This window comes from Lactuca serriola, chromosome 6 (genome assembly GCF_051521515.1).
Source record: "Lactuca serriola cultivar US96UC23 chromosome 6, Lser_US96UC23_V15, whole genome shotgun sequence".
Classification (NCBI taxonomy): domain Eukaryota; kingdom Viridiplantae; phylum Streptophyta; class Magnoliopsida; order Asterales; family Asteraceae; genus Lactuca; species Lactuca serriola.
Genome location: NC_136413.1, coordinates 62,951,439 through 62,977,678, shown reverse-complemented (window position 1 = coordinate 62,977,678; position 26,240 = coordinate 62,951,439). Strand labels below are relative to the sequence as shown.

The window sequence follows — 26,240 nt, the reverse complement described above, 5'->3', positions numbered from 1 at the left end:
ACACTATATTTTGTCATTTTACCCGTTTTAACTATCCAAATTTCATTTGTGCTAGAAAACCACCCATTTTTTTGGATAAAATTTCTATAGTGACCACTATGACTTGTATTTGTACTAAAAAAAGAATGCATTTGCTATTCGATTCCATCCTCGATCCCACCAAATTAAGATTCAAAAGTTTGTATCTCTTCTTTACTTTTAAATGAGAAAAGAGGTGAGCCCTGAAACCTACTCCTCAACAGTTGAAAAAACCAATTCATTCCAAGACAAACAAAGATGTCTTTCCTTTTGACCGATATAATCTCTCTTTTGTCCCTCCCGACTGAACCCGCCAAAAAACAAATAAATAAATAAAGTTTTGATTGTCGGGAGAGTTGCGTCAAAAACATCTTTATCCGAGGAGGAGACTTTGTCGTCCGACTCGAAATTCTAAAAAAAGAGTGAACAATATCACTTTCTTTTAATGACATCTAATCAGACTGAATATGATTTTCAGAGCTGTCATGATCATTCACATCCATTTCAGAAAAGGGCACAAAAGCTACTGTTTCTAAAATGCGAGCAAGCTAGCTTGCCGACTCTCCCAGTGGTTTGGCGGCAAGGAAAGGGGCATTCGGGAAGTGACTAGTCGATTCTGACGAAGCTTCTAGAAGGCCAACCACTACATAGAGAGATCTAGTCATGAACGATATCAAAAGCCAAGAGAGGGGGAAGTAGTAGCTTCTAGGACGAAGACGATCCGCTAGTGGAGTGGCCAAGGAGGCCTACTATACCGATATTGGATTAGTAATGGGCAAATTCCTCAAATCAAAATTTCAGTGAACCACTGAACAATGTGATTGATTAGAAAAATACCAAGGCTTTCGGTAGACTTCTTTCATTTCTGAAGTTGCTTGCGACAAGTCCTGGCATTAGTATGAGCTCGTTGACCGCGTAAGTGATCCATCTTGATAATGTATTCCACGATAACAAGAAATATAAATTAATCATTCGATGTATGCTTGTTCTCCGCTCTTCAATTCCCAATGAACAACATGATCTTGACCTATCATTTGTTCAATTTGGTTGATTTTATACTTAGTTAATTCTTTTAACTTTATGTGCCCACTGATACCTAATCGATAATGAACCATAATGTTTTTTTTAGGCCTAATTTCGCCCGAGCTTTCCTATCAACCAATCACCTATTTCATTTTAGGGACATATGTGTTAGGTAGGCCCATGGATTAGTGAGTAGTCGAATGAACCACAAATTTTCATTTTTACTAAAAGAACCACTCATAAAATGGTGATTAAGCTGAACTTTTAAAAAAACATGATATTTTTTTTCTAGTTAACCCGGCACATTACATTATAGGTAACAATGGTCTCACTAAAACTTTTTACCAAAAATTAGTAGTTTTTTAACTTATTAAAAATTGATGGTTAAACACAACATTAAACATTAAGTATAGTGCCTTTTTTTTTTTTTTTTTTTTTTTTAAATAATTAGCCCGTTTGTAATCACTGACTGTTATCTCTATACAAACCCAAATCAGTTTATTCTCTCGTACCATACAAAATCATGATTTTTTTTAAATTTTTTTTAACCAACTATTATTTTGATAATTTATTAATTTTTGTACAAAGGGTGTTTTGGGAAATTATGGATAACATTAGTAGATGCCAATGAAAAATCCTGTAGGAAATAATTGGCCCCTTCAGTTTCGACACTATTTTTACTCTTCGTTATTCACTTTCGTTTTCACACTCTCCTGCTCTACTGTCCCTCTCTATCAAGTCCAGGTCAGTCTCTCTCTTCTTCTCTTCCTCGTATGCCCTATTTCACCTTCCGAACTTCAGCTCTATGTTCTTCACACTTCAACTATTCATGTATCTAAGAGGCATTCTCGATATGCTTTTAATTGATTTTGCTGATAAACATCCCATTTGGGGTTTTGGGTCATTGTAAAAAACCCAATCGAACGAATATATCTCATTTTCGATGTTTTCTTCATTTTTTTCAGTTATGTTTCTGATAAAAATTCTATCTTTAGGTTTCTCTGTAGTCATTTTCTTGTCTAATGGTTAAAAGAAGAATAGTCGATTGATTTTTTTTTCTTCATTTACTCTGAATATGAATCTAGTCAGATGTTCTTTACTTTTAACCCTCACACATTCGTATTAAATTTAAGGTTTGAAGTTGATTCTTTATCAACTTACCATGCACAGAAGAATGTTTTCAGCAACTGTATGTTCAATTTTAATTGCGTATCTTCACTTTCTTTGTAATTATTGAAGGATAAAAGTTAAAACCAATCAAATTGATACAACACAACAACATATCGAGTGTTTATCGATTAAATCATTAGAAGCTAAAATGGGATTGTTAATTTTCAATGGCAGACAATATGATGGAAGAAATACAGTCTCAATCAGATAACTACAGATCTTCATCATCTTCAGCCAGCAGTCCAATTACTAAATTACCCTCCAGTCACTTCTACTACTTAAGAAAACCCGGTTCTTTAAGAAACCCAATTTCATTCGAGGATTCACCAGATTGGGACGACACAGATGTTGAGCTCAAGGTGGAGGAGGGTCGCGACACCATTAACGCCGCCACCACAACAGCTTCACCATCTCCTTCCAAACTTAACAGCAGGTCCACGTCATCATCATCACCACCACCACCATCCCCACCACCACCGGTGGCTAGAAAGATTTCAGGCGCTTCAATTGTATGGAAGGATTTAACAGTCACCATAAAGGGTAAAAGAAAGTATTCTGATAGGGTCATAAAAAGCTCAAATGGATTTGCTTTACCTGGAACAATTACAGTGATCATGGGACCTGCAAAATCGGGGAAATCTACCCTTTTGAAAGCTCTTTCAGGTAAGGGGCTGTTTCTTCATTTTCTTTTGTTTCCGATTTACTTTAATTAAACTTTAACATAATGTTATTTATGATTGTATGATTTAGGAAGGTTGGATGATTCCGCAAAAGTATATGGTGAAGTATTTGTAAATGGCGCAAAGTCATCCTTGCACTATGGATCATATGTAAGTCTTCAAGATTGCTATTCGATAAAAAGAGTTAATTTCCCCTTAAATCAAAGCTCTTAACATATTCCTTTTTCCATTTATAGGGATTTGTCGGGAGGAAAAACACACTTATTGGCTCACTAACAGTGCGTGAATACCTCTACTACTCAGCACTACTTCAACTTCCTGGTTTCTTATGTGAGAAAAAAAGTATTGTTGAGGATGCAATTCTCGCAATGTCATTGAATGATCATGCAAACAAGCTTATAGGCAGCCACTGCTGTACAAAGGGTCTTTCTAAAGGTGAAAAAAGACGCATCACCATTGCTAGGGAGCTCATAACGAGACCACATCTTTTATTCATAGATGAGCCTCTGTATCATCTCGACAGGTCACTTTACAACTTTTATTTTTATATATTGCATTCAAGCTGTTCGATGAAATGCCTAAGAGAATCTTCAATCTTAAATACTCAGTGTTTCTGCACTACTTATGATGGTGACATTAAAGAAGCTTGCAAGCAATGGGTTGACACTTATTTTCACAATTTACCAAAGTAGCACTGAAGTTTTTGGCCTGTTTGACCGAATTTGTCTTCTTTCAAATGGAAACACTTTGTTTTTTGGAGAGACATTGGCTTGCTTGCAGGTAAAAGTTTCATTTAAAAAATATCATGTTTTGCTTTTATAAAGAAAAGGGTACTTTTGTAATTTTGTAACTGATTTTTATTCTTTACTCATGCAGCATTTCTCAAATGCTGGATTTCCTTGCCCCATCATGCAAAGTCCTTCTGATCACTTTCTTCGTGCCATAAACACAGACTTTGACCGGATTATTTCAGTCTGCAAAAACTGGCAGGTAAGTGCTTTTTTATTTGCGCAAATTACAAAAAAAAAAAAAAAAAAAAAAAAAAAATATATTTCTTCAATTTTTTTCCATCAAACCATTCAATATTTGTTTCAAATTAAACATTTTGACTGTTTATATCAAGATGGTTATTTGAAAAAAAAAATGTCTGAAACTTTTGTGGTTTGAATTTGATTGAAAAAAAAATAAAGTATTAACTGTTTAAGCCACAAAATGGCCCAAAGTATAACGTTTTTTTTTTTTTTTTTTTTTTTTTTTTTTTTTTTTTTTAAGTTTAGGATTAATCTCATAAAAGACCTTATGGTTTGTGTTTTTTTCGGATTAAACCTCAAATATAATTTTTTCCTGAAAAAGACCTTGTATTTTTTCATTTTTTCCAATCCGGCCCTTTTAGTCATTTTTTTTCCAAAAAAATTGTAAAATGCGAGGGTTTTATTGAGTTAAAAAGTTGAGGGTTTATTTGGAAGCATATAGAAGGTTGAGGTTTTTTTTTTTCGGTAAAAAATACAAAGTTGAGAGCTTTCTCAGAAAAAATAAAAACATACAAGTCCTTTTTCATTGAAAAAATAAATTTTAGGTATAATCCAGAAAAAAACACAAAATATAAGGTCTTTTACGAGATTAACCCTTTTATTTATTTTTACAATTTCCTCTTTTTAACAATCTTACTATATCCATAAACTTTGGCAGGATGACAATGGGGATCTTTCATCGGTTAATATGGACACTGCAATAGCAATTCGTACGCTTGAAGAAACCTACAGATTGTCTGCTGACGTGGCATCAGTTGAGACAATGATACTAAGGCTAACCGAAAGGGTATACAATAACTAATAATCATATTTCATTTTTTCATTTTTCATTTTTTTTTTATTGTGGGCATGTTAGCATGTATGATTATGAATCTTAACTAAAGTTATGACAATAGGAAGGCCCGTTGCTCAAAAGCAAGGGTAAGGCAAGCAGTGTGGCAAGAATTGCAGTATTGACTTGGAGATCATTTTTGATTATGTCAAGGGAGTTGAAATATTATTGGCTTCGATTAATTCTTTGCATGATGCTTTCGCTATGTATTGGCACTATGTTTTCGGGATTAGGTCATTCGCTATTGTCCGTTGAGGTATGTTTTATAAAATTTGTGTTGGCGATTCTTTTCTAATTAACCAAATCATGTTGCAAGTGAATAAAATGAAAAAAATAATTTCTTTTGATGGTTTGCAGATGAGAGTTGCTGCGATCTTTTTGTTTATATCTTTTACGTCGCTCTTAAGCGTTGTTGGAGTGCCTATGCAATTGAAGGAGGTGAAGGTGTATGCTTGTGAAGATTCAAATGGACATTCGGGAGGATTTGTTTTCTTAATGGGGCAATTGTTGGCGAGCATTCCATTCTTGTTTCTCATCTCAATTTCATCAAGTCTAGTCTTCTACTTCCTTGTTGAGCTTCGAAGCGAGTTTAGCCATTTGATGTATTTTGTGCTTAACTTTTTCATGTGTCTTTTGGTTAACGAAGGCCTCATGTTGGTTGTTGTCACCATATTGCAAGATACGTTTTCGAGTATTTCAACGCTCGTGTTTATACACGTAAGTTTGTGATGCTAACAAATATCTTATGTAGCATCCACACGCTGTGCACGTACCAAGATATTGTCTGCTTTGCTTTAGACAACCTGACATAGAAAACAAAAACTTCCCACGCGGTCACCCATCCTTGTACTACTCTAATCTGAGCACGCTTAACTAAAGAGTTATTATGGGATTTGGTGCCTTCACATTTATACCGATCACAAGAGCCTCAAATACTTGTTCAGGCAGAAGGATTTGAATATGAACTTATGAGCGATTACGACTGTGAAATTTTGTATCATCCAGGAAAGGCAAATGTGGTAGCAACGTTTTAAAGGCATAAGGTCACAGACTTTATGGTTAAGTGTGTGTGGACGAGAGCAGTACTAGGATGGGTGACTCTCTGGAAAGTTCTCGTGCGAGGTTGCCCAAAACAGACAATATTAAGGATCTTAAATCTCTTATTGTGTAATAAAGAATATAATTTTGAGGATTAAACAACTTTTTTTCGTTATGCTTTTGATTTTACAGATAGTGATGATGCTTTCGGCTGGCTATTTTCGAATTCGAAGTGCTTTGCCTAGGCTAGTATGGATGTACCCTCTATCCTACATTACTTTCCATACGTTCTCAATTCAGGTAGAGTTCATGATACTCTTTGGTTAAGTTATTGTGATTTTCCAAGATTACCCTCGATCAGCTTATGGGACCACTTTATATTTTTGTTTTAGGGAATCTTGGAGAATGAATATAGTGGAGTTTCATTTGCAGTGGGGGAAATGAGGACTGTTTCGGGTTATCAAGCTCTTGAAAACGTATACGATGTGTCTCCGAATGAACATTCCAAGTGGAAAAATTTATATATTCTTTCTTTTATGGCTATTTGTTATCGAGTTCTTGTGTTCCTATTGCTACATATTTGTGTCAAGAAGAATGTTTCTTTATTCAGATTTGTATGTTGTAAAATGAAGATCAATGTCGCACAATGAATAAATATATGTTGTTTTTTTTTATGGGTTTTGAGTTGTTCATGGAAATATACTGTAAGTTGTAGAGCTTTTGTTAACTGTTTATTGTACTTCATTAAAGGGTTAACACTTTTTCCCTTACTTTTTATACAACTTTAAAAAAAAAGATTTCAACATTTTTACAACTTTTTTTTTTTAATTATTATTACGTTGGACTTAATTTTTTTCACATTTAACACAGTTTATTCAGATATTGTTAGAAATACTTTTGATTTATATTTTTCCTTTTACATTTTGACTTGTGTTCTCAAAACTAAACATAAGGAAAACATGTTCGTCGTCAATTTTGGGAAAGAAAAAATGATTTATGGACTTTGCAAATAATAGTAATAAATTTTAAAAAGACATGTCTTAACAAATGCATTTTGTTCATAAAGGATGACATTTTTAATCGATCTAACAGTATTTTACTTAAATATGTATGAAAATTTATAAAAGCATAAGTAGAGAGTTTAAAAAAAAATTGTAAAAAAGGGTTGGATTTTAGCTGATTTTTTTTAATAGAAGTTGAAAAAGAACATTTCAAAATTTCTTTTTTTGGAAAATTTAGCCAAAACTCTAAGATGAAAGTTGACATAGTTTACTAATACCATGTAGAAAGAATGAAAAAATATATTAAAATGTTTTTTTTTTGGTCATTTAAGGATGTACAAAATCGTACAAAAAGAGACAAAAAAATATGAGATGTACCGTATGGAATATCACTCCCTGCATGTGGTACCGTGAAAGATGCATGTTTAGTGAGTTCATCAACCCACTATTTTACTCTTCTTTTTCACGTCAATTTTACCATCAACCCACTAGATATAGAAAATAATCACCACTCCAAAAGAATGTTTTTTTTTAAATTAAATAAAAACATAATTTAAAACATAATAAAATATTTTATATTAATTAAAACCACATTACATTAATAAAAAAACATAGAAAATTAAACATAAATTACTAAAAAAACATAAAAACACATAGAAAATGAAAACTAAAATATTAAGAAAACATAAAAATTAGATAAAAAATTAAACCTAAATTACTAAAAAGCATAAAAAACATAGAATCTAGTTGTGATATTTGTCGAGAACTTCTTGTTGAATTTTCAAAGGCACCTTTAAATTTTCCGGGTCGAAATTTGGTTGCGGCACCGTATTTATAATTTGAAGATCGGTTAGTGCCAATTGTCGCTGACGAACTTCCTCCGTTGAATCAATTTTTTTTCCAAACAATTTAGAGTTTTGTCGATTTTCTCCCTAATACGTCCCCGTTGGTTTATTTTCCGCTAGAAGATGCCCCCTTTCTTGTTTTGTGCCTTCTCGGTGGTCGACGAAGTTGGACGTCCAGTGGACCCTCCCCCTCGGTGGCGTCGAACTCATCATTGAGGTCGAGGTTCACACCAATGTCTAACTCGGACGTTCTCGACCTTTTGTTGGAACCGGTGGTAGATCCTAAATACGCCGTTTCCGGATAAATGACCCATGTTAGACCATTGTGACAAACATCCCACGCTTTTTGGTTGGCAAATGGTTTACTATTCTTGGTAATTTTGTATTGGTACAACACGGTTGATAAAATGTTGAAATCGTTGCTACCACTTCTATGCATATTTTTAAGATTGTCAAATACACCGTTAAATTTAGTGCAAGCCGCTTAAAGGTCACGCCATTTTGCATTGACCGAGTCGTATGTCCGGCTCGTTTGCCTTCCTAATAACATGTGGAAGTGGTCTAAAACACGATTCCAAAAGCTTTGACCCGATTGCGCGTTGCCGACATTCCCGTCTTGTGATATGAAAATCCAAGCTTTAGCTAAACTTTCCTCCTTCTCCTCGGTCCACTGCGTATTTTTCTTTTTCCTTGAATCTTTTGATTTTTTTTGCCTTGTACGACTTGACTGTGTTTCTTCAACTCGTTTGTCGTCGTCATCATTGTCGAGGTTTACGAGTTGAGATTGAGATAATGAAACTTGAGATGGTTGTGAAGTTTGTTGATGTTGGGAAATTTGGGGTTGAAATTGCGAAGAAGGTTGCTGTTAAAAAGTTTGAAATTGGAGTTGAATGAACTGTGGTAGTTGTTGTTAGTAGTAGTGTGGGTGGTATGAAAGATTAATAATAGAGGTTGTTGTTGAGTGGGGGATGATAACAATTGCATGTAGCCAATATTCGTTAACGGATCATTTGGAGTGTTTGTAGTAGGTGAGATATTTTGGTTTGGATCCACAGTTAGAAGGTAAAAAAATATGAGAATATAGTATTTTTTGTAGTGTAAAATTGTTAGTAAAATATGGAGGTATTTATAGTTGTAGTTGAATTGGTTTTTGAATTAAAATAGAATTATTTTTTATTTTTTCTATTTTTTTTAATGTGCAGCGACTACAACAAAAAATGGTCAAAATGACCGTTGGCAATTTACTCATCTCCCATTCGTTGTCTTTTTCCGTCTTTCGAGTCACGTCACACCCAGAACACCGACCCTTGGGGCGGTGTTCATGTGTCTTCAAGGTCGCCACCTCAGCATCACGCGTCTTCAAGGACGCCCACTCCAGGTAGCCGTATATGTACCATATATGGATAATAAATTGTACCAAATGATATGGATCGAGAGAGATTATTTCTCATATGTTGTGAATTGGAATAGATGATGGTAAAATAAAAAATAAAAGCAGATGTGATGTCTATGTGTCATGTAGATGTGATGTCTATATGTCATGTAGATTTGAAGACGTAAAACTATCTATATTAGCAATTCAATCCAATCTAACTTTATTTATTTATTTATTTATAAAAAGCTAATGAGAAATTAAATATCCTCCTACGTTTGTTGCTACAAATCTTACTATTCAATTAAATGAATATTAAATGTTACACATGTCACTATTTAATTGGGTAGGAAAATTTGTAGGAACAAAAAATATGAGAATATTTAATTTCTCAAAACTAATTTTACTATCTTTCACCTATACAATCTAATTCAATCTAATTATTCACACTCAATCCAACCCAACTTCATTTTATACTAAAAAGTATACGAAAAAAAAATTAGTATATCAATATGGTTTTATTTTATAGAGAAAAATAAATTATAAATTTCAAGATATTTTATTTATATCAATAATGGTTTTATTGTGTAGAGAAAAATAAATTATAAATTTCAGGATATTTTATTTATATCAATAATGGTTTTATTTTATGGAGAAAAATAAATTATAAATTTCAGGATGTTTTATTTATATTTTAACAAAGATAAAATATAGTAATTAACTAAAATAGTATTAAATACTTACCTAGAAGACGCATGGCAATGTGGAAAAATAAAAAGAATTAAACCTTTTGGTGAACCGGCGGCTCGTTGCAGCAACTTAGTTAATGAAGTTTATTTTATTTTTTATTTTTCTTTTTGGTGAACCAACCTCAAAAGATCACCAATGGCACTTAAAGACAACTCTCATGATTGCCTTTTGGAATACAATCTTATCCCTTCGTTAATAATAGAAATGTACAATTGTACACCATTTTATCTAAAAACCTTCAAAGCATGGGACATTGAACCTTCCACTAAAATTTTGAAGACATAACTACGAAAATTTGATCAGAAGTTTTTTATTGAAAAGGGTCATGTCAATGTTTGTGTGTTTCTTTAGAGAAAACGACGGGACTAATAAAAGGACACTCCCACTTGATTTTCTAATAAAGTTTGATTCCCACTAAACCAGTGGGACTGACTACGGCCTCTACCGCACCTCCGATGCCATAAGTACAAACACCACCCCTTGACTACAGTTAGGGTGTGGCTAGGGCCGCACTACCATATCCTTTGGGAGCGCTCCCTTTTGTCTATTTTCCAAACTTCTTAACCGGTCTAAATTTTTTAATTTTTTTTTCCTTTTTAACATTACCCCACTCCTATTTAAACTTTTCAAACTTTATAAATTTTTAACCAAACAAAATCACAAACACTTCATATTTTACCATCTTTTTGTTTCCAAAAGGACCAAAACCTTTGAAAATGTCATCTTCTAAAAAACATACCAAACAAAAAACACAGACTAAAAACACCACAACTCCAAGACCTTCAAGGGATCAACCAATTTATTCGTCTACTTTTTACCAATACGGCGGTATACTTCCCTATTATCCACAACCAATTCCACAAACACAAACACAAACACAACCCGACCCAAAATTTGATCCTTTTGATTTTGATTCTCAACAGGAGTTTGTTTCACAAACACAGCCCGAATTTTTTCCACAAACACAATCACAACCACAAACACCCATTTTCGAATCCGAACTCGCATTTGTTCAAAAAAACTCAACCCGCTCAACTACAAAATAAAAGAAAAGAGAAGGTGGAAGCTAAAACATAGAAACCCCAAGAAGTGTTAGCATTGGCACAATCATTGATTGACGTTTTAGAAGATACGATGACAGGAGCGGACAAAAAACATGACCGTTTTTGGATGCGCGTTAGAGCTAGGTTCCACAAATGAATGGACCTACAACCATATCATTCTAAACATCAATTATACTCGAAATGGGGAAAGATGAACAAAGAAATCATGTTGTTTAACGATTTGTATAGCAACATGAAAGGGCAATGGAAAACGGTGAAAGTGACGATATGATTTTGGAGAAAGCTTTTAGCATCTACTAAAAAGAACAAAAGAAGACTTTCAAGTTTTATGAAGTTTGGAATCTATTCAAATGCAACAAAAAATGGCAAAATCAAAAAACAATCGACGAGCACATCGATAGTAGCTCAAAACGGTCAAGAACTGATGAATCCAATCACACTACTTCAGATATTCGTGTTGGTTTCGACCTCAACGATTATGAGCCAATTCAAGTGTCACCACCTTCCTGACCGATGAGAATGGACAAAGCAAAAAGCATTCAGAATCGGATAAATTGAAAGAAATGCACGACGGTGCAAGACATAAAAGATAGAATGGATAATTTTTTACAACTTACTTCGGATAGAGAGACTAAAAAACAAAATGATAACAACATAAGAGTGCTAACGATGGTCACGTCGAATATGACTGAGAATGAGTTTCAAATTATTTTGGCGATGAGGACGACGTAAAAAAATATTACACTAATCGTTTTAATTTCTAGTTTTTTTTTTCTTCAAGTTTTAAACGTTTGATGTGTCTTTTTTTAAGTTGTAGGTTTAATATTTCGAGTTTGCTTTTCTAAATTTTAGGGTTTTTTTTAGTTATTTTATGTAATTGTACTTTTTTATATATATATATATATATATATATATATATATATATATATATATATATATAAAGTTTTTATTTATTATAAGAAAAAAACCCAAGTGTGACATCACTCTTTGGGTGTAACAATAAACCATATTTTTATGGTAAAAACACACCCTATGTGAGAGTATGGTTTCATGAAAAAGTATGACCTCATTTCCTCGGGTCTTAAGATATTTGAAAACACGAATGATTAAATAAGTTGTGTTTACGCATTTATTAATGTTTTTAAAACTAGAGTGACAACACATAGATTTTCGTAACGTTTTGGAAACACCCACTATTTTTAATATTTGACTTATGATGTGAACACTTAACGAAGACATGCTAATATGCTACTTGATGCACTTTCTTTTCTTGTACTAATGGCTTCTAGGTGTTTATATCGATTTTTTTTAGGTATAAATATAATCAACAATGTATAGGATTTTTGTACTGACATTATTAATAATTAACTTTTTAAAAACTTATTATTTTTATGATATTAGCTTAATATTATTTAATAAAACTACTATATAGTATATACATTTTTCATTGGTTTAACATTTTCGAAAGTTTTCTTTAAAACTTAATAAATTTATTTTTATGATTATACAATATTTTATAAAGCCTTTTTTTTAATCCAATTTGCCCATTAACTCATGTATATAATTATAGAAATATAATATTACTGAAATTATCACCTATATAATTAAAAAACGATTATATATAAGCACTATGTTTTTTACTATTTCCTATCGATGTATTTTGATTGTTTGAAAAATATTTTTAATTGTCTATTTCTTAAGAAATTATATTAATTTTCATTTGTATATTCAAACAGATTTATTAATAAAAAATAAAAATTATTTCGCAATAGAACCGGTTCAAACTGATTTAAGGCCCGATCAAAATAAAAACATGAGACGGTTAAAGTAAAAATGAACTATATGAGGCGAGTTTTGTTTTGTTTTTTTTTTTAAATGAGTCCTTTGTTATAGATTTATCCCTATATTCTTTTTGTATTAGTAATAGTTGCTCGTTTTTTTTTCTTTTTTCGGTATTAAATAAATATTGTTTAGGTAACATGTTATTATTCTAAACTTATAAACAATGAAAAAAACAAGTAAAAAAACGAGAGCACCTAGTTATAAAGCTGTGACATTAAATCATTTTACAAAGTAAGGATACTGATTTTTGAGCCATTATTTATGGTTCAACAATAAGGATTTTAAAATTGTGATGTAGAAGTTTCAAGTTAACCACATAAAATCAATTAGAAAGAACATAAGTTACATTTTTATCTGAAAACTAAAAAGAAAGAAGTGAAAAACATTAACAAAATCTTACAAATTACATGAATCATAAAATCAATGTAATACGAATAAAAAATTAGAATCAAAGTCGATGAGTTTGGCTGAAATCAGATTACACTAATACGATATCGTTTTTTTGAAGGATGTGTGAAATAAGATTATCACAATTATTAGGAAAGATTGAAATAAAAAATCAGAAAACAAAAAATAAAAATCATAAATAAGAAGGTTGAGGGAAAAAACTGAATTGTTTTATAATTATGAATCGATTTTTTAGTTACTATTAAAAAATCATAATTGATTTATAGAGTCAATTGATCTATGGTGGTGAGATGTCCAATGCGATAATTATTCGAGAAGCGTTGTTGGTCCCTTAATCTTCTCTGATGGTTTCAATTTGACTCCATTTTTGTGTTCACAAGTTATCACGATACTTTTTTTTTCCTGTAGTAACATAATAATGTATAAAAAAATGAGGCTCTAGTTATTTAAAGGTCTTGGACCATCATTCAATCTTTCCTACCCATTGGCAAATACCTAATCTATATCTATATTTATATTTATATAAAACTTATAAAAGATATCATTCAAATTAATATGATTCAAGTATGACATCTATCTTCAACCATAATGATTTGAAATTCTCAAACTTTACAACTTATACTACTTAATTGTCTTTAACCATGTTCATTTATAATTCTAAAACTTTTCAACTTCTTTAACTTAACTTTAATTGCAATCTTTTGCCTTATATAAAACATTATCTTGTATTCTTGGTTACTCATATTTTCCTCTCTCATCTTTTTCATATATAAGAACATTATCTTCTAATCTTGGTTACTCATATTTTCTTCTCTTCGCTTTCCATTTTTGATATATAGAGTGTTTGACGATGAAGAAGATTGTATTTGTTTATGTATATAAAAAAAAGATTTTAATGATGAAATGTGTCGGGGAGACATGATCCTCTTTGGAATTGAGATTGTTTATTCAAAACAACTTTCAGGTGTTTGGTATTTAGTTCGTGTCATGTAATATTTTTTGATATAGTTATTAATGTTTTGTGGTATTTTTATTTCGTAATTTAGTAACGGGCATCCATAAGTTATACATCAACAAGAAGGCTACATCATTGTCTATTTTGAATGTTAATTTATTTTATTATTGTATTTATTTAATTTATCTTTATATCGTTATAGTATGAATAATTTAATATATTTTTCTATTATAACTTTCAATATATAAAGTTTGGTATAAATCAAAATATACCGTTGAGACCGTATAACTTTTATCTACATTGTGATGCAAACTTTTATCAGAGTCTCACATAAACATACAATGCATTTAATATTTTTATAATAAAAATATGGTAATCTATGTCATAAAGAATTTTTTTCTTCATCTCCTCTCCAAAAGAAAGATATATTATTTTTTGGTCATTTTATTGAGAAATATGTGTTTCTATAGATTTTTTTTTATAACAATAAAATCAATCATTTTCAACAAACGAAACTCGTCGGATTCGATTGTAGTTTTTGTTTATATTATATTTTAGAAGGTACAACTTTATACATTAAAAAACTTTGTGCAAATAGTTATTTTTTTATTTTGATTATATTTGTATTTTCAATATCCAAATTCTTGGCTCCGTTGTTGATTAAAACATTTACCCACGACTATTTTAACTGTATAATTGTATTCATGTGCAACGTGCTGGATTACCCTAGTTCTATCATAAAGATGGGTAAAATATGATATTATTAATAAAAAGTCCGCCAATAACCAGACAGAGGATACTTGAAAACAATCGACCCTTTTCTTATTATCAAATAGAAAGCTTACAGTCGTTTATATACTAAGCCAAAATAAGATAAGAAGTAAACTTAACTAATCTAAATTTAAATAAGGTGAAGATAAACATATGTATCTGTCAATAGATAAGGACTCCAACGCTCCCTCTCAAGTTGGACTATCCAGATTGTAAGCACCCAACTTGCACATAAATATTGGAACTGCTTTGCTCCAAGAGCTTTAGTAAAGATATCTCCGGACTGTTCTTTTGTCTTTATTGCAACCATTTGATCTCACCACTAGTTACCCATTCTCGAACAAAGTGGCAGTCCATTTCGACATGCTTAGTGTGTTCATGATACACCGGGTTGGCGACAATGTGTCGAGCTGCATTGTTGTCACAAAATAAAATAGTAGCCCCTTCTTGTCTTGCATCAAGATCACATAAGAGCCAACGAAGCCATATAACCTCACAAACAGTGCTAGCCATTGCTCTATATTCATCTTTAGCTGAAGACCTAGCCACAACACATTGCTTCTTCGTTCTCCATGAAACAGGAGATCCTCTAATGCTGATAAAATAACTTGTACAAGACCTCCTTGTAGAATGACAACTGAGCCAACTCGCATCACAGTAAGTAGTAAGAAGCAAATCTCCCACTAAAGGTAAAAACAACCCTTGTCTTGCAGTGGCCTTCAAATATCGAAGAACCCTAAATGCAACATCCATATGAGATTGTCTAGGCTTACTTATGAATTGGCTAAGTTGGTTGACACTGAAGGCTATCAGGTCTAGGAACCGTGAGATAGAGCAAACGATCAACTTATCGCCAATACTTTGATTCAACAATTTATGGAGTTTTATTTCTTTTACTGAGATTTTGTTCCATGTGAAAATCGATAGGACGACAATCTTGAGCATGATAGTCTTCAAGGATGTCTAAAGTATACTTCCTTTGACTGATCACGAAGCCCTTTTTAGACCTGGCGACTTCAATTCCCAAAAAATACTTGAGTGGGCCCAATCTTTTATGCTAATATGGTTTTGTAAATTTGTCTTTACTTGACTAATTTTAGCAGCATCGTTTCCCATTAATAAGACATCATCAACATAGATGAGAGCAATAACATGAGAAGTTTCGGTTTTGAAAACAAACATGGAGTGATCTGCCTTGGATTGTTGAAAATCGTCACCAGCAAGAACTTTGGTAAACTTTTGATACCAATTCCTCAAAGCTTGCTTCAAACCATAAATGGACTTATGTAGCTTGCAAACCTGACTTTCTTTTTTCTTAGAATATCCTTGAGGAACCTTCATGTAAACTTCTAGTTCTAAGTCTCCATGTAAGAATGCATTTTTCACATCGAGTTGATGAATCTCCCATTGTTTCTTGGCAGCAATTGCTAATGCGTATCTTACAGTAACAAGCTTTGCCATTGGAGCAAAGGTCTCGTGGAAGTCAATGCCTTTAACCTGAGTATATCCCTTTGCCACTAGTCGAGCCTTAAATCTTTCTATTTCTCTGTTGGGTTTATATATTATCTTATAAACCCATTTCGAATCAATTGCCTTCTTTCCATTAGGAAGATGAGTTAAAACCTAAGTATCATTTCTTCAAGGGCTTCAATTTCCTTCTTCATTGCTTCTCTCCATCTAGGATCTCTAGCAGCTTGAGCAAAATGTTTTGGTTCATTGTTGTTTGAGATTGAAGTCAAGAACGCGTGATGGGATTTGAAATTATTTTCATAGCTGACATATTGAGATATGGGAAAAGGTTTGAAACCCTTTTTAGAGACAGATTGAGTTGATGCCTTGAGATCCAGTGAAGGTGGCAGCTCAGTGACGAAACTATCAAGATTCTTTGGCATGGTCATGTGACAAGTGCTTTGGCGAATACCCCCATCTTTGTTGTTGTTTTGTCAGTTATGCACTTCCAGCTGAGTTCTCACTTTGATCATTGCCACTTTCTTCAAGTCTTGATCCTTCATTGCCAATCACAGTGTTGCTTTTGTCGTAGTCAACATTAGTTTGGATCTGTGGAACACAATTTTCAACAAAGGATTTTGCTATAGTTATAGCTTCTCCAAAACTTTTAACATTTATATAATTATTGTGATTTTATACAAAAGGAAATATATTCTCAACAAAAGTTACATCACGAGTGCTATACATCCTTTGGTTTTTCAAATCATACTACTTATATCTCTTTTTTCCATTCGAAAATCCAAGAAATACACATGCTCTCCCTCTTTCTTGGAACTTATTTGCTTTACCAATATTAGTATGAGCGTAGGCAAGGCACCCAAAGATTCGAAAGTCAATATAAGTGGGTTCTTTTCCTAACAAAATCTCATGAGAAGTTTTGTTGTTCAAGATAAGGGTAGGTAATTATTTATGACATATGCGGTCGATAGGAAGAGATGCTTGAAAACAAAGGGCTCTACCCATTTCAAGAAAATGTAGATGCTTTCGTTTGACAACTCCATTATGTTGGGGTGTGTAGGGACAAGATGTTTCAAGAAGTATTCCATGTTTCATGTAGAAATCTAGCATGTGTTGGGATTTGAATTCGGATCCATTGTTGGTTCGGATCTGTGACATCCCCATTTTTCATGGCCAGAAAAGACCGATTTTGTTTATGCTTTGTTTGAAAATTAGAGTAACATTTTAAATAAAAGTGTTGCGGAATTTGTTCCCAAAATAAAATATGATAAAGATTTATCAAAGCATTTCCAAAGAAATGTATTTCATTAAAACCTCAAGATGTCATGTTAGATACATATCAAAAGCATAAACAGTACAATATAAGTCTTACTACATTTATTCATATCTACATGCCTATATCTGTAATCTCTCTTCCCAAACATCATATCAATGCTCGTACGCCACTACCTGTAATACAAGAAACTGAGTGGGTCAGACTTGGGAGCCTAGTAAACACATAGGGGTTTCAACGCATAATAAATAAGTTTATTATTTTCATCCACCAAACAAACCCGATTATCTGTTCCCGTTATCCTCACTTTACGTCCCTAAAACATCTAACACAAGGGACCTAGCCTAAGGATTTTCATCGCGGCGACAACACATGCTTTGGGGGTTCCTCAAAAATTCATGTCAAATAAGGCAACCATGTGGGGGATGGAGTACTGTTGGTGAACACACAGTTCAAATAAACACCTACAGGTTGCGACCCTGCTAGCGTTCCACTGGATTGTCTAGAATAGTCCGTGGTCGTCATCTATACTCCGCTAGATGACTGGATCATCAATAACATCGAGACCTCTCATTATTTTATTTTATCACACAACAACTAATACATCTACCTATGTTTTACCCAACATATTTTGTAGATATAAAATACATATATAGTTTAAATCATTTAAAACATGTATAAAATCGTTCATCCAGCATAGATAGCAAGTATACAGATAATATGCACACATAACACATAATTTATATAAAATACTTCATATCTATGTGTAAGATGAAAGTAACTATATACTCACTTGGTAAGGTGGTGATTCCGAACTCAGACAGCGCTTCGTTACTCTTAAAATAATTTCCTTCGACAAAACCTAGTATCATTGCCACTAGGGTTTAGTCTAATATTCACCGAGACTAATTAATAGTCTAGCTATTATTACTATTATATAAGTGTTAAACAATACTCTTCACCCACTATGTACAGACAGGGGCCGAACATAAAACACCGGAGGACAGAACCATTTTGGCATATTGCACTACTGAAATCCAACAACCCTATGTGGCCCTTTAAACCAGATTCTCCGTACCGCGAGTGGTTAAAAAGATATTATAACGACACTTATATAACTCATAATAATAGACCAAATAATTTTTATAAGGTCCTATTAACGTTACTATATTTACATAAAAGCTATATTAGAAATAGTGTAGGTGTAGCTCACACACAACATACTTTTATTAAAAACCGGGTTTCGCTGGAGCAGCGTTTCCGAGCCGAAAGCTTTTCTTCTCGGAGCTGTCGGGCGCTCCGGGGCTTCCTTCTCATGCTAGGGAGGTTCCCTAGACTTGGGAGGGTTTAGGAGGCTAGAGAGAAGTTAGAGAGAGAAAGAAAGGCTGATGGTGTGAAGAAATTATGAAGAGTTCATCTCTTATTTATAGGAGTTTTATCGTTGAGTAGTACCTAAGTTTCGTCCGTATCTTCCGCGTACGATCTCCGTTTTATATGTTCTTTATATTCACGCGTTTGTATTTACGAGTACTACAACTTTCATTTAGACCCCGTCGGCTAATTCTCATTCTATCTCAGATTTACAAAAACTGTATCGTATTTATCACGCTCGAAGAGTAAAGACTAAGCTTCGTCCATTTCTTTTGCATACGAGTTCCGTTTTCGACGTTATTTATATCTATGCGTTGGTATTTATGAGTACTACAACTTTCATTTAGACCCCGTCGGCTAATTCTCATTCTATATTAGATTTACAAAAAACTGTATCGTATTTATCGCGCTCGAAGAGTAGAGACTAAGCTTCGTCCATATCTTTCGGATACGAGCTCCATTTTCGATGTTATTTATATCCACGTGTTGGTATTTACGGGTACTACAAGTTTCATTGAGACCCGTTGGCTAATTCTCAACCGATTTTAAATTTAACAGTATGAGGAGACTATACTGTTAAATGACTGCGTAAAATTAATAACTTCTACATACGGACTCCGTTTTCGTCTGTATTTTTATCGTTGAGTTCCTATTAATGAGATCTTCAATTCTCATTTAGGTCACATTGGCCAAAAACCGCTCGATCTAAAATTTGAATTTCGAGCTGTCCACTACTAAGCCACATCTTAGAAAATTTATAACTTCCTCATACGAAGTCAGATTTAGACGTTCTTTTTATGGACGCTCTCGGTTTAACATATTCTATGACTTTCATTTAGCTTGCTAAGGCTAAAATTCGTTCTATCATAAATTCACTTTTTACGCTCCCCGGTGCCGTGCCGGTTTTGCCACGAAACTTCGACGAGCCATAACTTTTTCGTTATAACTCGAATTTCGGCATTCTTTATATGTACGGAAACCTTGTAGCATATACTACACCTTGGTTAAGATTAATCCTTCTAAATAATCTTCCATCAAAAACTCATTTTTGATGCTTATTGTCTCTAAATTGACTAGCCCGAATCTGCAGGCGTTACAGGATCCCTTTGATCCTTTTTCCAAACTGAGTTTCCACAATATTGTAAAACATGACTAAGAAATATGCTACTTCGGTCTTATTTTTCATGAGATACACCCAAGCACCATGACTAAAATCGTCAACAATGGACAAAAAATAATGTGCGCCATATAAAGAAGCATGTTTGTAGCGACCCCATATATCAACATGAATTAATTCAAAGAAACTAGAAGTTTTATCAAAACTTATTGGAAAGGGTAATCTACTTTGTTTTTCACGAATACATGAATCACAAATTTGACTATTATTGTTTATATTTTCTAAGTGTTGTATTTTCTTAAGAACTTCATATGATGCATGTCCTAATCTCTTGTGCCTGATTTCACTCTTGGTCCATATGTCCATAGCCACTTCCTTTTGCTTAAGAGGCTCCAGGTAATATAGACCATCATTTTCTCTACCCATCCCAATCAGGCTCTTCAAAGGTAAGTCCTGTACAAAACATTTTCCGGCAGAAAAGTTAAGGAACAATTCAAATCTCATGTGATCTTGCTAACCGATAACAAATTACATTTAAATTCAGGAATGTTTAATACATCCTTAAGGTTAAAACCTTTAGAAAAATGTATGTCACTAATCCTTTTAAGTTCCACTGTGTCCCCATATGGAATGGTAAAAGTAGTGTAATCACCTTTCTTTATATTTTTCAACCAATCTTCACGATACGTGACATGATCACTAGCACCATAATCTATAATCCAAGAATTATTGGTTTTAGTAATCTTACCTGTCATATTGACAATTGGTGCTGCCCTTTTGTTGTTTTCGCTAACCTGGTTCGCACGCAACATCTTGAGGAGAACTTCATATTCATCTTCGGTTATTCCAGATGTGGTGGCATTGTCGATTACAGTAGCAACAACATTTGGTGGGTTCTTTTGTTTGGTGACTTGAGGTTTTGTTAATTTGGGATTCCACCAGTCTGGATAACCAATGATCTCAAAGCAACCATTAACCGTGTGACCAGACTTTTGACAATTTGTGCACCAACGGTCTTAATTCTTTTTCTTCTTCGAACCCCGCAGATTACCTTGTCCTTGGGATTTTGATGTAGACTTTCTAGAAGTTTGAAAGGCAGCCACATCACTACCAGAATTTCGAGCCATTCCCACTAATCTTTGTTGCTCATCTTGACTAGCCAGGCGATAGGCAATTCCAAGGGCTGGTAAAGGAGTAGTTCTTAGAATTTGGGTTTTCACAGGACCGTACCTTTCTTTTTCTCTGATTTTCACAATTTTTTTGTGATATCACACTTGTAGCCTTGACAACTGCAGGAGGGCATGAGGGTTATGGATTGAATTTCGTCCCATACACTCCTCAGTTTCATATAATATGTTGATACATTCATGTCTCCTTGTTGTATAGTGGTGATAGTCCTTCTTAGGTCATATGCCCGAGGGGTATTCTCTTTTCCAAATCGCTCCTCAAGATCCAACCATATGTCATGGGTTGTTGTAGCATGTTTCACACTACTCTTGATTTCTTTCTCCATCGAGATCACTAGCCATCCCCGCACCATCGCATTACATCTTCTATAATTCATCAGGTCATCAGACTCCTCTTTTGGCATCAGAATAGTACCATCGACAAAACCAAATTTGTTTTTGGCAAATACGTGTTCTTCATCTCATTTTCTCAATCACTATAGTTTCCGTCATGGAGCAAGTTGTCTCCGATGAAATTATGGTCTGGATGACCAGACAGAGTGAGGAAGAAGGAAGACGTGATGTCAATCGGGGTTTTGGACGTGCTGGAGTCATGTTGAAGATGCTATCGGCGACAACCTAGGTTTTCCAAATATGCTCTGATACCATGTGAAATTTGACAAAGGATATTGGAAAACAATCGATCATTTCCTTATTATCAAATAGAAATCTTAAATCGTTTATATACTAAGCCAAAATAAAATAAAAACTAAACTTAACTAATCTGAATTTAAATAAGATTAAAAAAAACATATCTATCCGTCAATAGATAAGGACTCCAACAAATATAGTTTATCAAAAAGTTTATGTGAAACTATAAGTTATAGATTTTTTTTAGAAAATAACATTACCATTAATTTCTAAATATGTCACCTATATATTATTAGTTTCGTGAAGAAACATTTGTAATGTATAAATAAAATAAATTAAAATCCCGTCACCAAATTGTTTTTTGTCTATATTATAGAATCCAAATAATGTGCACTTTTTGGGTCGACGTCTTGTGCTAAACTGTACTCTAGTTGAAATTTCAATCCTACAACATGATAAAAGCGTAAAAGATGGTAGAACCACATTTATTGTGTGTTTTAGGTGATAACTTCTGAATATCTGATGGCTTTCCATGTGGCTGGAGCGAATTTAGGATGTGTATGGCCAATTCACCTGAGCAGATTGAGGGGGGTTTTTTTTCCCGATATTTTAAAAGTCCATATTGTGATACTCAATTTATTATTATTATTATTATTATTATTATTATTATTATTATTATTATTATTATTATTATTTTATTTTTTTTATTTTTTTTAAGAAATTGATCATATTTATATTGCAATCATGTAGTTCAAAAATCATTTTTTTCCAGCTCATTTTTTGAATTTTGAATTATTTAACAAAAATTATTTTGAAAAGTTGTTTTTATGACAAATTTTGAATTTTAAAACATTTGACTTTCAAACTCCTGTGAATTTCTGAAAAACTAGTTCAAAAATTTTGAATTTTCAAGATTCTATGAATTTCAAACATGTTTAGATATTTTTTTCTATGAGTTTCGTACATGGTATTGGAGTATGTAGTATTATTTAAGCAAATCCAATGGTGTTTTCAGCGGTCTAGTATCATACAAGTGGTTTTTTGTCTTTATATGTTAACGATATATTAATATTAAAGCAAAGACCCATGGTCGTACATCAAGAAAATTGTCATGATAGCTGGCAAAATGCCAAAATCAAGTCATTTGAAACAAAGCCAATTCATATAATTAGTAGTTTATTTTTTAGATGATAAATCAAGTTAATTTGTGAGGTAAAATATCAGTTACATTGAAGATTTACTAATTTGATCAGATGGATTAATGTGTTTGCCTGAAATACAAACAAGGCAATCCAACATCCCTCTACTCTACTCCCAAAATCCAAAACCCTCTCTACCCCCACTTGCATTATCTCCCCTCCGACCAACACTTGCATTCCCTATCCGACACCAATTGTCCCTTTGCAATTTCCTGTCAAAAAAATTAGGGCTGCACTATGCAAATTAACAAAAAAATAGGCCATAATATTTTAAAGACCTAACATTTAAGCAAAACGTCTATAATTTTTCATATTCTATTGCAAAAAAAATTAATTAAAATTTCATTCCACTTAATACACAAAAATTAAATTTTCTTCTACATGTAACAACTATCCTTGTGACTTTCATTGAAGCTCAAATAGCAAAGTATAACGCCTTTGTCTTTTGAAAAACTGTAAAAAAAACATAAATGAAATCAGAAAGTTATATTACATTATCAAAAAAGAAAAATTATGATTTACTTTAATAAAAAACTTGAAAGTGAGTAGTTACCTTCTAATATTCAACACTTCAAAAAAATATAAAATTACCCTCAAAGCTAGATTGAAAGTCGCTAGATTGTTGCTTAAATGCTTATGAATTGCATAAAATACGAATAAAAGTGAATGATAGAAAAACTGACATACCTTTACATAAAATAAGAAATGTACCAAATAGATAAGAAAAAAGTATAATACCTTCTGGTTTTTTACACTTCAAGACAATCTGAAATCAGAAACTTCCAACCTTAAAGCTATATTTAAAGTGGACAAATTATTGCTTCAATCTTTTGAATTCACGAAAACATGAATAAGAAAGAATAAAAAAAATCAATTTCTTTCTAAAAAACATCAAAATTATATCGGATAGATAAAACATTTACAATACCTTCTGATTTTCGTCGCTAGGCCTGATCCCATATTTTGATTTTCGAAACCTCCCTCCTGATTTCAATTTGCTTCAAATTTTCAAGCCTGACTCCCGATTCTGACTCACTGATTTTTTTAGGTTTATGAAGAAAGAATAAAGAAGAAAGAAGTACGAACTGAAAGCTTCTTATTGAGTGGTTTCCTTCTAATAACAGAGGATTATGGATTTTCTTTTGAATAAGCAAATAAGAAATAAGAAGAGTAGAAGACCATTGTTGCTAGCCATCATCAATGGGTTCTTGTCTCCCTGATACCTAAATCGTAATAATTATCAACGAGAACCAAAACATCATTTCATTTCCCAAAAAAGTTATGATTCCCGCTCATCTGAATTTTGATTCTCGTCGTCCTTGCGTTGTTTCCTTTAGCCTGCTACATCATACGTCCTTAACCTATTTGGATAAAAAAACTAAAAATAGCATAATATAAAATTTGGAAGAAAAAATTTGGGCCCTAAATTTTAGTGGACCCTGTTCGTGGGCACACTTTGAATTCTTTTGGGTCGACCCTGATAAAAATTATAGTAACTAAACTAACTATGTTTAAACCATTTTAAAGAAAATAACCAACTTTCTTTTTACAAACTAACCAACTAGTCAAAGAACGCCGCATTCCGGGCCCGAATTTGATTGGGTCACCCATATAGTGAACCCGACCAGTTAATGTTATATCTAGCATTTTGAAGAATACAGTTCAAATGCAACATCCCAAAAATCATAGTAAAAATTTTCATTTTTCAAACCATTTAATAATCCATAAATCGTAATAAACACTTTTTCCAAAAAGCCATAGTCATCAATCATCCCAAAATCATCAATCAATAAAATATACAAGGATGATGTGCAAAATCACGCCTTCGCCTTGTCACGATCATCTATAATACTTGAAACTATGACATCTAACTGTAAGCCAAAGCTTAGTGAGTTTCCCTCAAAATACCTCTCACAGCAAAATACATACAATGCACGTAAACAAGTTCGACATCACAAGGTTGGACCGCTATCGAGCCTAGAGCATAAAGTTGGACCGCTCCCTTAGGCCTACCGTATTAACTAGACCGCCCAAATATCTTAGCCTTCAGCACAAAGCAGGACCACCTCAACCCAACCACAATATGTCAACATATGCAACAGATAACATGTAACCAACAAATACATATAATCATACATATTTACTGTTCTAACATATAATTAGCAAATACATGTATTCTTACAGATCTACCAATCTAACCGATAACTATAGCATAACATCATCATATATACTAGGATACATAACACAACCTATTGGGTCGGAATTGGTGCCTTCCACCCACGAGTACAGTGATGAAAACTCACCTTAAAGCCCAGAAGATAGCTGAACTGATCACTGCTCCAAATACCAGCTCTACAGGTCACCTATAAAACAAAAAAGGACCAAGCCCCAATCTAATACTTAAATTACTCCATTTGACCTAAAGTCAAACTTGGTCAACTATAAGAAAGGCAACGGTCAATGGTCAAAGTCATTATTCCAAGGTCATTCATTCAGTTACCACGTTGTGATCATCTATTGGTCACGTCGTGACCTACTAAAACAGAATAATCGTGATTATTCCATTGTCACGTCGTGAAACCCAAGTTGTCATGTCGTGATGACACTCTGGACAGAAATAAGCTTTAATCTCTTAATCCTTTAAACCTTGCAATTTAGACCTTCCAGAAGGTTTTCCATATCCTAGAACACCATAAAAATTGTAGCTTTCTTGACATGCATGTCCAATGCATGTCCCAAAGATAAACTAGGGAAAAACAAGGAAATAATAGGGTTAGGATCTCATGCAAGTGTCCCAAAACCTTTCCATACTTAAGATCTAACACTTATCTCAGGAAAGGGACAATAGAGATCCATAAACTTGGCAACTTTATGGACCCCCATCATTATATCAAGCCTAAACATGAAACATGGTACATAAAAACCTAGATCTAAGCTTATAGACTCATAAAGCATTGAACTTGGAAACTCACAAGGGTACCGAAGGTGTGAAAATGGATGACGGTGAAGCTTGAATGTCAAGTTGATGCACTAATCTATATCTCTCATTCTTCTTGGCTAGAAAACACCCTAATGAATCTCAAAACCAACTATAGAGGATTAGGGTTTCAAGGGAGAGTGTGTGGATGTTATTGAGGCTGAGGGTGAGCTAACCCTTGCCTTTACTTCCTTTAAATAGGGAGAAATCCCTTAAATT

At 33.2% G+C, this 26,240-nt stretch overlaps 1 protein-coding gene across 2 annotated transcripts; it reads left to right on the top strand.

Annotated features, from left to right (window-relative positions):
* Positions 1-1,690: 1,690 nt before the first annotated feature.
* Positions 1,691-6,466, top strand: LOC145058746 (ABC transporter G family member 3-like). Of its 2 annotated transcripts, none has more exons than XM_079006644.1 (11): positions 1,691-1,785; positions 2,386-2,874; positions 2,962-3,041; positions 3,128-3,414; positions 3,500-3,671; positions 3,768-3,881; positions 4,581-4,709; positions 4,819-5,010; positions 5,112-5,471; positions 5,985-6,092; positions 6,185-6,466. In XM_079006644.1, exons 2-11 carry the CDS (start codon positions 2,391-2,393, stop codon positions 6,440-6,442), a joined length of 2,184 nt encoding a protein of 727 aa, XP_078862770.1. In that variant the 5' UTR covers positions 1,691-1,785; positions 2,386-2,390; the 3' UTR covers positions 6,443-6,466. The 2 variants fall into 2 exon arrangements, with proteins under 2 accessions (XP_078862770.1, XP_078862769.1); XM_079006643.1 differs by lacking the exon at positions 1,691-1,785 and adding an exon at positions 2,116-2,230.
* The last annotated feature ends 19,774 nt before the right edge of the window (positions 6,467-26,240 follow it).